This window comes from Xiphophorus maculatus, chromosome 18 (assembly GCF_002775205.1).
Source record: "Xiphophorus maculatus strain JP 163 A chromosome 18, X_maculatus-5.0-male, whole genome shotgun sequence".
Classification (NCBI taxonomy): domain Eukaryota; kingdom Metazoa; phylum Chordata; class Actinopteri; order Cyprinodontiformes; family Poeciliidae; genus Xiphophorus; species Xiphophorus maculatus.
This window is the reverse complement of record NC_036460.1, coordinates 25779323-25793997: the sequence shown is the minus strand read 5'-3', so window position 1 is coordinate 25793997 and position 14675 is coordinate 25779323. Positions and strand designations below refer to the sequence as shown.

Sequence of the window (14675 nt, the reverse complement as noted above, 5' to 3'; positions counted from 1 at the left end):
TTCGTTATGTTTGGGGGCTAAATAAACACTATCTTTTCAAGATTTTAATGTTTTGCTTCCACATCATAAATAAACACAACACTTTGTTTGGTAGCATCTCAACTTGCCTCATTGGACTGAACTGCGTGCTTCGGACCAGCGGGGTGTTTGGGTGTTTATGTGGCAGCCATATTGTCTTCCCCTTATGCGTTATCTCAGGAGGTCAGTTTGTCTTATGTCAGTTTTGTTGGTTATGATTTTGAGTCTAGTGTATCGCGTTGACCTCTTCCATTGGCATGCCTGTTTAAGTGTTGGTTTTAACTATTTTTCATACTTTTTGGGGTAAATTTAAACCCACTGTTAAACACCTGTGTCCTCTATGCCATACTGCTGTGTCCCTGACATACATTAAGGTTTTTGGTTATAGCATAAAAAGACAAAGTTCAAAGTATTGTACAGGTTAACACAGATTGTTTGTTATTCCTTCTTTAACACTCAGATTCATTTGTTGATGTTTTAGGACCATGTGCATGCTCAAACTAGTTATCATTTCACGTTTTAAGCAATAACTGTGTGGCATCATTACAGATGCGATGGGTTCTCATCATTAGTTTTTCTGCCGCTAACGAGAAGCCGACCGTATTGATCTGTTTTAATACAATGAAGGCGGGGATGGCATGAGAAGCTCAAACAAAAAGACCCATTCTCCTCTTCTTCGTGTAAATGTGGAGATTAGTTCGGGTGGAGCGGGGGCAGGAGTAAGTTTGGCTCTGCGGTAAAGAATGAAATCAATGCAACACAGACTCCACTCAGAAAGAGAGGTAACTGTGCATTGACTACAAGCTGCTCACACAATCAGATTAACTAATGAAGCAATTATTGATCAAGCGCAGAGACGGTGGCCGACCGCAGGGCGAGCCATTAAGTGGATCGTCCTCTCCCTTTGGTCACGCTGAAAAATGCCAGGGTCACTGCGTTTTGCCTCTTGACACAGTTTACCAACGCTCCAGTCTAATCACTCGTTTGCCTCCCACGAGGGGCTCTGAAGAGGCTAACGCCTCCGTGGGACGGAGGTGAAACCTGATTGTCACAATGCTCGGGAAGGAGCCAAGTTAGCATGCCTTACATGCTGCATCAACGCGGAACTAATTAAGGTACACAAAAGAAAACTAACATATTGCCAGACGGGAAGTAGGTGCCATTCCTTTTGCCGCGTAACCCAGAGCTGCGCCATCGGTTCAGATTACAGATTTTTCTCTTTGTTGTTGTTGCAATCACCCTGAAAAGGTAGGGTTTAATTATTTTTATGTTGGCAACACACCCCTGGCAAATTAGCGCGGATCTATAACGCGGACCCGCCGAGGTGAGGAAGTGGAAGATTTGCTGTCTGCAGCATCCCTGAATATCAGGAACGCGTACTTTCCTTGCCCGAGTCCTTAGCAACACGCTGTTTTGTTTGTTTCCGTTCTCATAGCAGGAGCCGTGCCACAAGATGCCTCACGAAATGTCAAAATAGGAGCCCTCATTCTTTCATCAAATAAAAGACAGCAGGAGCTGGTACAGTTTTCTCCTCTATGACATGATGTATTGTAATTCATTATTCTGTGTGTAATCTCTCTCCCGAGTCATGGGGACTGACTGAAAATGCTCTCCTGCGAATACAAAATCAACCTGAACTACAGCTGCGTACAGCTGCGGGGTGGGGTAAAAATAAAAAATAAAAAAATAGCCTGATGTGAAGTTTTAGCACAGACTTCTCACAGGCTCTTGGTCTTTTCAATATTTAGTCCTTGAGCGTGCCTCACCTGAAATCCCAATTATGACAGGGATGTTATTGTTTGGTAATTGAACACAATGCTCCAGGCTTGGTCATCAGTCACTCTCATTCACTTTCACCCACACTCACATGAAAAAGTAAATAGTTATTTTTTCTTTCTCTCACACACACACACACACACACGCACGCCCTCTCTCTCTCTCTCTGCGCACTGAGGCAGGGAAAATATTGCTTTGCGGTTAACTTCTAATCAAATTGCATTAGGTTTTCACAGCCTGCGCCTTCACTCCATTTGCACAAACCATCATAGACCTTACATGAATTTCACACCCAGGGTGAGGAATACTTACTTCTTCACCCCAATAGATTTCTGCTCTAGCCCACCACACACATGGGTGTGCATCCCCCAACGCCCTCCCACACACACCTCCCACACACAAACACACACACTCTCACATGCTCGCGTGCGCACAATTTGTGATCAGACAAGCATGATCATGCAGTTACAGCCCAGTGGTGGATCATTTTATTTGCAGTAAGTGAGGTTTTAATGACATTTTACATGGTCTACTGTTATTTTTTAACCAACTTCAGAAGTGGACTTGGAGAGACTGTCGCTGTGGTAGCACTCTTACTGGGTGGTATGTTTTGCAGCGCACAGGTTCTTTCAAGTCATAACTCGTATGGCATCGTATGCGCTGTATTCACAATGATCAAATCATAAAATTATGCGGATGCTCGAGTTGGTTTAAATCACATTGTCACTGTCCTGAAGTAATGACCCAAGTCATTTTTGTGCCATAAGTTATCACTTCTGCTGAGTCAAGATGATATTTAATTAAATAATTTCTGTTTACTCCATAGAAATGGTGTTGAATTTTCCTCATTAATTATAGTTTAAGGAGTTCAGCAGGGTTGAGTGCTTGGACCACTTCAATATTTTTTATTAACATTTTTATTTTCCATAACCATCTTCATTAACTCTTTGAAGAATCTGAATTAATGAGTTACAACAACATTTAATTTCCCATTCGGATTAATAAAGTATTATTGAATTGAATTGTTGGACAGCAACAAATGTAAGTTGTTACGCAGATGATGCTCTGTTTTATAGCACTCTCCATAGTTATAAACGTGTGCAAAAGCCTAAAGATACACACATACAAAATTGCTGGCGACCCTCTATTAATAACTGAAAAGCCCACAATTGTCACGAAAATAACTTGAAACAGGCAAAAGTTATAATGTATAAAAAGTTACTGAAAATTAACCAATGAAAATCAGACTTTGCTTTGGTACTGTTGTTCCAATAATAATTGTAATAATTTTAAGAAACTAATGAAACGGGCCTGGACAAAAATGACGGTACACATAGCTTACATTTTGTTGCGCAACTTTAGGCAATCACTGCAATCAAATGATTTCTGTAGCCATCAGTAAGGCTTCTGCGCCTGTCCACAGGTCCAGCTACCTCAGGTTCAAAGGTTGCCTCCTCCAGACGCCACATTTCAGCTTCTTCAACAGATGTTCACTTTTAATTTTTTTTGAAGGTTGTCCTGGGCTCTTTGGTTGCCATTTGTATTATCCTTCTCCTCAATTTGTCATCGGTTTTCCTCCTGAGATCACGGCCAGGGCGGTTGGCTACAGTCCCATGGACTTTAATCTTCTGAATATTATGTGCAACTGTAGCCACAGGAGCATCAAGCTAATTAGTGGTGGTCTGGTAGCCTTCACCTTTAACATGTCTGTCTCTAATTTTTCTTCAAGTCTCCTGGGCCAACTGCTTCTGTATTCAGTGTGGTAAACACCGTGTCACCAAATGAGCACAAGGACTGCTTGTTCTTTAAATGGGCTGATTACAAGCTTGAAGACACCTGCAGTGATGATTGGAGGACACGTTTCTGTAATGTGTCAAATTATTTTCAGTCTTTTTTTCTGTTGGACCACATTTGAAAAGCAATGTATGATTTCCATTGGTTAATTTTCAGTCAGTATTTATTTATTTATTTATTTATTTGTCATTTTCATGTGATTTCAGTGACAATTGTGGGCTTTTTGGTCCATAAGAGATGGAAAGTTTTTGTTCACCAAACGTTCATGGACATGAACTTAAAAAGTAAAGAAGTTCCAAAAGGTACTTCAGCTACACTTAAGGAGATATTGCTAGGTGTACCAATACGTGTAGCAATAGTGATTTTTCCAATAATTGTTTCTTATTTTTCTCAGTCCTTTAACTGGCATCCTCAAATGCACACATGTAGGTCATTGGGTCCATGAGGACAATGATCTGTCATAATATCAGTTAAGGGGTTAACAAATTTACGGCACTTTGCTGAAACCCTTCTTTCAAATTTATTTCAAGCTTTGTTTATGTATCTTTGTCAGTTGTGACAAATGTTGAAGAGGCCACTGACAAATCTCATCAAGTAAATGCATTAGAGGCTTGTCCTATAAAATTCATAAGAAGCCTGGCTGATTTTCATATTCTGTTTCTAAGATTAAATGAGAAGGACGCGGATGTCTTCAGAGTGAAACTGTCTTGTTGTTTAATTTTTCAAGATGAGATCCTTCTCTTCTCCTTGTAAAAATCCAGAATAAACCTACAAAAAGATTTACTCTTCTAACATACCAAGAGCTCTTAATCACCACGCTCCATTCAGCTCCAGAGACTAAAAATTTCCATGCCTTCCCAACAGTCGTTGCTCTCAGACTTTCAGGTCGAGCCGCGGTTGTTGGAGCATCTGAGGCAGAGCCTTCAGTTATCTTATTCTCTTTGCTCTCTGTGTGTGTGCATGCTAATGACATTGTGAATAAAGTTGGGTTGAAGGAGACTGTAGGTCTCTGGAATTGAATTAGGCCATCCCCCCCCCCCTCCACTTGCTTACTTTGGTTCAATGCCATGAAATCACATTTGTCCTCAATTGGCACCATCTAAATCAACAGTTTTTAGCTGAATTGTAATAGTATAGGAGTAATTCAGAGATCTGCCAGCAGAACTCCCAGCCAAAAGAGGGGGATTGTTCATGAAAGCAAAAGCTGTCTTTGTGCCATTATTTCCGTTTAATGGACAGTCATTATCTATTATAGAGGTATTGCTCTCGACTGTGTTGTGAAATAATTGAAAAGTAGGGAGATATGAGCGAGGGCTTCATTAATTAATAATGAATTCTTTATTTATGCGGACATTTCCTCTTCATTATAATTAACATGCTGCTTTACCATCGGCTTTATGTTCTTTTTGCCTGACGGGCACAGCAGCGGAGTGACGCCCGCTCGCATGAAACAACCCTCAGCGTGGGGATTGGCTGAAAACACATGCGCGTCCATGCAGTAGCATGTGAGAGCGCGTGTCGGATTCAGGAAAAGTGGGAGAAAAGGTACCAAAAAATGTGGTTCTGACACTTTCCATCATAGGAAACATCTTCTTTAAGTCAAATTTCTGTGGATTTCATCAGTGAATTTTTTTTAAGCACGTCAGCAGCACTTTGAAGCTGCTTTAGAGATTCTGCTAACATTCTTTTGCAGGTTAAAAATACCTAATTTCTCTGATGGGATCGCTGAGCAATTACCTTGATGTGAAATTTAAGTTTGTTTTTTCTTTTTTTTCCCCTTGCATTTTGGAAAGCCTTGTTCTTTAACTTTTTCCCGTGCGTGATCAGAAATTGTACAGTTTTTGGAAACATAAAGGTTATTAAAGTTCCTTAGATTTAGTTTCAGATATAGTTTATTCAGATGGTACAAATTCACAATTAATGTCATCTAATGTCATCTCTAGGCACTTCGCAAGACAAATAGGTCAAATTAATATCCAATATCACCGAATCCAGTTTGGTTGGAGTTTTGATTCATATCAATCCGAGCCATTCCTCTACAGTTTTATCATACAGCCAGACCCTAAACCAATTACACACTTTCCAGTTTAGTTAAATTACAGCACAGTAATATAACTAAAGTTGTCTATCTGTTGAACAAACGCTTTAAGTTACTTTGCACTTCTTACTCATCCATACATTCATGCATCAGTTGAAATTCAGAAATGCTTTATTGATCCCAAAGTGAAATAAAATGTTTAATTAAAATGTTATTGTAGCTGGTGATGGTTGTGGGCAGGAAAGGTCTCCTGTAGCAGTCTGTGTTGCAACAGATTTGAAGAAGCCTTTGACGGAAGACGCTCTGTTTTGTTTTTTTATGACTGTCTCATGAAGAGTATGGTAACCCTAACAATAATAAACTCTGGTTAATTCTGAGGATGCCATTCCCATCCCATAAGTTACATGGTCTCTACAGTGATCACTGGGTTTGCTTCAGAATCTCTGTTCTGGGAGGTATACTCAGAAAACCTTCACAGGAAGTACACTGATCAGGCGCTAGAAGCATCTCAAGTGATTCCCCTGAGTGTGGAAAAGCAGTGGCTCTCTACTCTTAGCTCCTCAATCTGTCTTTAAGGGTGAGTCCTCCCACCCTACCAAGGAAGCTCATTTCAGCCATTAATCTATGGGATCTTGTTGTTTCAGTCACAATCCCAATCTCATCACTGTAACTGAGGGTCAGTAAATCAAGAGCTTTGCTTTTTGGCTCAGATCTTTATTTACCACGACAGCCCTGAGCTATCTATTCATTACTGCAAGTAAGACCTCGATTCGTCTGTCTTCTGCTGCATTCTTCCATCACTCAAGTAAGACACGAAGATGCTTTACGTCATCCACTTAAGGCGGAGACTCCCACCAGACCCGGAGGGAGCATTTTACCTTTTCCGTTTGAGACTATAGCCTCAGACCGCTTCCCCCACTCAGCCATGAACCACAGAAGTGCACTTAAAAGGTGATTACGTGAAGACGACAACAAAACGACATCATCTGCAAAAATCATAAATCAGATCCCGAGGCTTCCAAACCAGAACCCCTCTTCTCCACGACGACACACAGAAAACCTGTCTGTCAACACTGCAAAGTGGATCAGTGACAAGATGCACCCCTGGCAGAGTCCAACCTGGACTGGGAACAAGTTCAGACTTTGCGCTGAGGGTGCGGACAGCACTTTTGCTTTGGTTTTTCAAGGACCGGACGACCGTTAAAAGCATCCTAGGTGCCCCATGCTTCCGCAGCACTCCCTGAAAATGCAAACTGTTCAACTCCAACCTAATCTTCTAAAAAGGCCTTGGACTAGTGTTCCTACTAAGCTGAGAAATGGTGAAATATTGTTTCAAAACCAAAAGTTATCTAAAATATACAAAGGGGAAAATTTCACGACTCATTTTCCAAGCACCATTACGTTCAGAAAATTCTTTTTTCTTTTGTCAAAAACCCATCACGTATCGCAACAAAAATTCTCCACAGTTGCTGTGCGAGTATGTCAGATGTTTAAAAGCAGAAACATTTATTTCTTTCATTCTCTCGTTCTCTCTAGTTCATTCTCTTAAACTATGTAATTTCTGAAATCAGACTGCTGGGGGAAAAAATGTGAAAATGTCACCTTGGCATCTTTTCTCTTTCAGTATAGCAGTCTGGTGGGATATCACTTAAAAATGGCCAGATTCCAGGAGAAAATTTGAATTCTGCCATTAAATAATACACCAGAAACGGGTATTCTGGAGGACATTAAAACTATTAAAGTTTAAGAAAGCACACCAGCTGTCTGAAAGTTGGTAAGTGCAAGGTTTTGTGCAAGTATGACAAGGTCCAACTTGGGATGGATAGGTGATAAGCAGAGCTGGACCTGCCATTAAACGGTTGCTTAGGATCCCACGGTCACTAGGAGGCCCTGAGAGTGATGCAATGCAGACTGACTCACTGTTGCTCTACCATGGAGCAAAACTATAGAACCTACATAATGTAATTTTAATAAACCAGAAGCTACTCAAAAAGGTGTTCATTCTGTCTCTGTAGTAGGAGGAATAAAGAGAGTGGTTGTTTCACGGGCTTCCTGCAATAGCTGGAGAAAGATTTAGCGTAATAAGTCTATGTTGGTTATAAAGCACACCTACATATATTTTATAAACTGTTAAAATTTTTCTGGCAACTCAAACTAGTCCAAAAAGACAAACGTTTTCTTGATGAAGTTTATCGATTTGTGGTGTTTTCACACCTGATCGTCTGGTAAATTCAGTACAATTGGGAACCACAATTGCTACGTTTTTACCATTTTCAGCTGGTGCAGTTCTCTTTCACAGTGCACTGTGTCAAAACGATCCAAACTAATTGAGAAACCTGTTCACCTGTGGTGGGGCTGCACCAAGAACCACTGAGGGAAGAGACAGGAAAACTTCAAAAGAGGTGCACAAGTTCCTTCCTCACAAAACGTCAATCCAAATGGAGTGGCATCAGATTTTAGTAGTTGTAGGATTTGTCTGTGGTAAAAAACCACAAACTATTTCCTCCTCTAGCATTAGACTCCTCCTTTTGTTTTGGTTCGATTTACCCAGAATGCCCTACCCTATATTAAGTTCCCTGCTTTTGGAGCCATCTCCGGTCCGCTTCCATCCACATAAGCTTTCAAACCTCACCAGAGTTCACTTTAATCGAACCGAGACCTCGGTTTTTAGGCGGACCAGAGTTCGCGTTTTTTGACCACATCAGAGTTTGATTGCGCACTCGCACCTCCCCAAACACATTGGACTTTGGAGACAAACAGACTAAAGTTTAATTAAAGCTGGCTCATGTGAATGCACCCTCAGTCATTGACCTTTATTTTGTTCATTTGAAATTCTTTCTTCAGTACATTAAATATTGCTAGTGTATGTGTGTGTGTGTGTAAACCTGCTTCATTCTGTGGGAGTCTCTGCCTGACGTGGATGACCAGACGTGTCTCTGGTCCAACACAAATGAATCAAACATCTGAATTACCTCCCCAGTATGCAGTCAGGTTTCTGCAGACTTCTGCTAATGATGTCAGGATTTGATTCAGGCGTGTTGAAGCAGAGAGACATGTAAAAGTTGCAGAACGACGGCTCCCGAAGCCTGGAGTAGAAGACCCGTGCATGAGGTCCATTGAGTCTTACTGGATAACTGAGCAATAAATGTTCATTATTTTTATCAGTGTAAATAAAGGACTCTACTACAGATGCTATCTTTATTTTCTATATTACTCTAATGGCAGCATGACTGACTGAAGTTCAATATAGTTGTGAGTGAGCAGTGAAGCACTTTGCTCAAGAGCTGAGTTCTTTATGCGTTCCTCTAATTTGCCTTGGCGAGAAAGTAACAATACTTTCTAGCTTTGTTACTAGAAAGTATTGAATATGTACTTAACAGTTCAGATGTTGCGGTAAAGTAATCCTGTGGCAAAATATGTTCAAATAAAGAAACAATGTTGACATATTATAATCTTTTATTATCTGGTGAAAACCACTATTAGCTCATCCAGGGGCGCTGCCCCATGACAAAAATTTAATTGCCCCCAATAGGTTCATACTGTTCCCAATAGGAACAGTATGAACCCACTGGGAAATTGTAGCTGCTGTTACAATTTCTTGAGTCTATCTGACCCATCAAAAGCGTCACAATTTTAAAAGCTTGCAACTGCTTTGCTTTCTTTGGTCCAATACTGATAACTAGCACAATATTTACTGCTCATGAATTTTACATGCAACAGTCTGCATACAGTTTGCAAGCAGGTTGCTTAAATTTTTTCCATTAGTTTTAGATTACTGAAATGTCTCTCCCCACCAGCAACAGTCATAGGCAACATGCAAAATACACATAAAGAAATTCAGATTTCTCAAAAAATGCTATGTTGCATTTTATTCAAGCTGCAGTATAGAACTTTAATAAAAAATATGTGTTCTCTATATTTGTTAAAGCTGTCACCATGTTGTGACAGTTTGAGACAGATGATCAATCTCCTACACCTCCTCCCTGAATTACTATTACTGGCTAAAGTAATGCAACGTTCCGACCAAAGCAACCAATCAGAACCAGGAGGAGGGTCTTAGTGCTGTCAATCAACTTCATTCACTCACTGCTAAATGTGCTAATGGTGAAAAAACAACTTATCATTACAGGAAAAATGTTTATCTGCTGTCATTGGTAGCTATGCTAACTAAACTCAGCATTTACAATAGGCTGCATTAGCTACAGCCTAGAGATGAGCAGCACCACATGAGGTTGTGATTGACAGCACTAAAACTCTCCTGCCACTGATTAGTTGTTTCTAGAGAGCACTGGAAGAAGGCAGAGGAAATAGATTTTTTAACAGATTATCTCTCATACCATACTGTCCCAACATAAGGACAGTTTTAACAAATATGTAAAAAAAAAAAAAGTTTTTATAAAAGTGACATGCTGCAGCTTTAATTTCACTCAGGAGAGGACGGGTCAGGAGGGACTAGAGCTGCTGCTGACTGACTCACCTGTTTAGTAGTAAAAGGTACAGGGACAAGTTTAATATATGAATATGTTGGTAATTTCTTTCCTTAATTCATTAGATGCTAGTGAAATGGAGGCAGACAGTCTGTAGCTAAGCTAACTATGCTGAATGGTTGATGATCTCACACAGTTTACTCACCTCTCGGAGAAAAACTGTTATAAATTGACACTCTTGTTTTTTTCTCTCTCTCTGTCTCTCTATTTTTTGAAAACCTACTTTATCATTTTTCTTAGCAGCACAGTAACAGCCACAGTCGTTCTTGTTTTCTACTGTCTGCTGCTGAACATCGTCACCATCAAGCGCTCCAAGCAGGAACAAATCATTTCATGCAGATCCAGGGGGGTTCAGGGAAAATGTGTGCTTTTTGGTCTGGGAGGGATAACATTTCATTTTTACTGCTAAAAACGATTTTAGAAAACACAATATAATTAATTTTGTAATTGACAGGGCCCCGTTTTTTACATTTCTATGAACAAAATAAAAAACAATGTGGAGGGCCCCCTATTGGTCAGGGGCCCTTGGAATTGTCATAACTTTTCCCCCGTATAGAGCACTGCTGAGCTCATCCACCGGTCATGAAACACTTTTTCACATATTTTGACCATTTAAAAATATATATATATATATATATATATGTACAGTATATATTCTTGATTAGTTCAAAGAGCTGCCAATAATACCTGATTTTAACATTTCTGTGTCTGGAAAAAAATTGGCATTAGATGGGTTAATGCATGTTGAGGTAGGTATATCTGGTTTTATAACTATTAAAATATGCAGTTATATGTGATTTTAGAGAGGATCCAAAGTGTTTATGAATTTTATCTAGTCATAGACAGTTGTGGTCCCTAATCTCTGTGATGCACCACCCTGGTGCATCACAGTTTGTTTTATGGGGCTGTGCAGCTGAAGACCAGTATAATAACAATGCCTTTAGGTAACAGAGTGTGTGTGTGTGTGTGTGTGTGTGGGTGGGGGGGGGGTGCGTGTGTGTGTGTGTGTGTTGCCTCTAATAGACCAGCAACCTCTCTGTATTATCATTATATTTATTGTGCATTGCTGTTATGCCAGTATGTATGCTTAAAAGTGATAAATGCTACTTGTTTTGACTAATTATAAATGTTAATAGAAAAACATAATCACAATAATATGGAATTATGGAACATTTTAAAACATGCTATAGCAAAGTCACAATTATTACTATTATGGTTGTTATTAGTGGTAGCAGTTTTGTTATTATTGCCTTTCCTCTTCTGACTGTTGCTGTTTACATTATGCTGGTAAGTTACTGAATAAATCATACTACTTAAAATAATTGTTGCAAAACAAACTTTTTCATCACCTCAATTATTATTATATTTTTACTTCAGTTAGCCTTACCCTCCCTGTGATTAACTTTTAAAAGCAGGTGGGAGTTGTTGTTTTTTTTAAATGTATTTATTTTTTAAGAAATGCTGCTTTCCTCCAAGTGTCCCTTTGAGTTCTAAATGTGTGTGCAGACTGAGGATGAGAATGAATGAATGAGAGGAGGGTAAGGGAGAGAAACGAGGAGTTGGAGATGAGAGAGTACAGAGAGGCGGTGGTGGTGGAGGTGGGGGGCTTAAGGAGGCCGGTGTGATGGGGGTGCACTTATATACGTGTGTGGGAGGAAGGAGGGGAGTACTCGCTGCTGGAGGGAGGGGAGAGCAGGGAGGGAGCGCGGGCGGGTAGGGGGTGAGTATCGGAGGCGGAGCCGCGCGCAGGATCCTCCGCCCTCGCGCTCGTCTGCGAGCCCCTTGCAATTACCTGTTTGAGCAGAGCTGATGTGAGCGCGAGCACATGCCACGTTGGGAGAGGAGCCAAGACCAACCAGCGCGAGGGAGCGAAGCGAGCCGGGCGCGCGAGGACTCTTTGATTTAATCCACCCGCTTAAATAAGAACAATAAAAGAAGAAGGAAGAAAAAAAAAGAAATAAAATTGTGAAGTGGGTTTTAACAAACCTTCGAATCAGAAACAGAGCTGACTAAGGATCTGTGAGAATCGCCAGGATGATGCACTTGTTGTCCCTCCTCTTCTCCGCGCTCCTGTGCCAAGGTAAGCTAATTTTTTTTTTGTCTGGGTTGTCATGATGGTAGAAGTGGACGCAGGTAAATGCGTGAAAAGTGCTTTCTCTTCCTCGCAGGTCCATCACAACTTCAACGACAAGAAATAAACAGAAACAACGAGGTTTTTAAATCGCATTCTTGAGTTTGAGCTCTCGCTGATAGTTTGCTTTAAACAAGCCTTAGTGTAGGTCCTTCAAACATCTACATTTGATTAAAATTTCCTCACCTTTAACAAAAAACAATCAATATCAACTCTTTACCGTATTTCAAAAAATGTCCGGCTTGTATCATAGGTGACTTATAACTATCTATAAACTCATTATGAGCCCATTGTGGATCTGTGAGGTGGTCATCACTCAATCCTGATATGTGCTCAGTGCCTTGGTTATGATGATCTCATTAACATGAGTCATTTTTCCGTGTGTGTTTTCTGTCCTTGTTAACAAGCAGGCTGTTGAGACCGAATGATGCCGGTCTCCTGTATGATTTATGATAATTATGGGCTGTCCATGCGAGGGAAGCATTCCTTACATGTCTAGTAATTACACATAGGGATGTTGGCAGGAGTGTTGGCTTGTGTGAGTGAATGGGCCCTTAGTTTTAGCAAATCAAGTGGAATCTTTTTGTTTTTAAGCCAGAAAGTATGTATTGAAAGTGATTGTCTTCTTTCATGGGGCGGGGAATGCATTTAAATATGGACAAAGGCTGTGCACCTATGTGTTTTGCACATGTTTTGCATTTGTGGACATGTCTGCGGCTCTTTGTAGTTTTCCATTTTGTCTGCTCTTGTTGGGTCAACAGGTAGCAGCACCATGTGTTCTCATCACTCAGCCTGGCTGCAAGCAGAAAGCCATAAGCTCTGAGCATTTCCTGGGATAAGAGAGGGGCGGGGAGGTTGATCCCACTCTGCTCCCCTTCGCCTCGCTGCTCAGCAGTGGCGCCTGTTGTTGTAAAAGAACACCGTGCAGCACCTTTCAGCCCAATCCAGGTGCTTCATCTGAATGGAAGTTTAAAAAAAGGAAAGAGGTCTCTTAATGGCTTTACATCATTGTGTTGCTACGGTGCGGCGTGCGCTTTGAGATATCCTCCACAGTTGGTCATGATGCGAGTGATTAAATAGTTGAAACATTTTGTCTTTGCTCGCAAGATCGCGAGAAAAGCCGTCGCACTGATTAACACGGTGTGAGAAAACTACTTGAAAGCTCTCGCTAAACATTTGGCAATGGCAGCAGTAACGCTGCTGCAGAGCTTGTTTCACAAACTGTTGGGGTTTATTTGATTTGAAGAGATCACATTTATAACAGCTGCGAGTGCTTGAGCTTCAAACTCCGAGCAACTGCTCGCAACCAGATACAGCCGGAAAACAGGAGTCAGTCCTGGGACAAATACTCCGGAAAGATGCATCTGTTTTTTTGTTCACCGCCTCAGCTCCACCCTTCCCCCACCGCCGCTCCCCCACCCACCCCAACCACCACTCCCTGCTGCACTGCCCTTCCTGAACAGACAGACAGACAGTGCCTCGGTGTCACAGCTGGTCTTAGTTGTCGGGCAAGTGGGGGCTCTTCTCTTGCTAATGGACTAATCTCGTGCTGGAAGGGGGTCACCCAATTCCACCTGAGAGTCATTCACTCGCCACTCTTTCATCTCCTAACTAGGTTATGTCGAGGCTTGCCTGATGTTTGAATCTCAGGAAAGAGGGATTGAAGGGCTTTAATTGCATGTTTGGGTTCTGCGCTTAATTTCCCACAACTGTTCATTTGTGCCCCGTCTCTTTTGAAGACCGCTTGCAGTTGGGTTTCTTCCTTGTGAAAAGCGATTCCTTTGTGCAACTCGCAAGTATTGTGTCCCCTTCATGCAAAATTCAGACGCAGTCATGAGAGGGATGGGGAGCCATCCGAATCATGACTGAACAGAAATCCCGGAGCTTTGCTTCCCATTTCGATATCCTGTTTAACTTTTGACCTCCTAAAACACTTTTCTGTGGACTGGAATACGAAAGTGGAAAGCTGTCCAAGCGCTAGAAATTAAAATTGACTTGATTAAAAAAACACACACAAAAATGAATAGCTGCACTTTTATTTTGGTGGCAAGTTTTGACTCGAGGCTCAGTTAGCATATTGGGATAACTCTCCTGGTGACTTTAATTGGTTTCACTCCAAATTGGTTGGATCTGGAGGCTAAAGCTGGATGGTAGTCCAACAGAAGCTAATGCCAGTGTGGACATCCACGCTCTTCAAACAATTCCCGCCTGAATAAATGTCACTGGGGTCTCTGTGAACATTGTTATACGAATGTTTGAACCTCTGCTGTGTTTACATTGGGTGGTCATTTGCAGAAGAGCTGATAATTATTTCCACAGGAAGTTGAGGTTGGAGGGTCGGTGTTCCACCAGTGATCGTCCTGGTGAAACACATTCTGAGCGTGATAATGCATGCATACAGAGCAAACAGAATAGCTTCCTGTTGATGTTG

The 14675-nt window shown here is 41.2% G+C and overlaps 1 protein-coding gene across 3 annotated transcripts in view; it reads left to right on the top strand.

Moving 5' to 3' along the window:
- Positions 1 to 11903: 11903 nt before the first annotated feature.
- The window catches only part of LOC102231505 (CD166 antigen homolog), a 73726-nt gene continuing 70954 nt past the window's right edge, over positions 11904 to 14675 (top strand). For all 3 annotated transcript variants that reach the window (XM_023351322.1, XM_005800904.3, XM_023351321.1), the window contains exon 1: positions 11904 to 12193. In XM_023351322.1, coding sequence (XP_023207090.1) covers positions 12148 to 12193 — 46 coding nt within the window. In that variant the 5' untranslated portion in view covers positions 11904 to 12147. The remainder of the gene's footprint in view (positions 12194 to 14675) is intronic.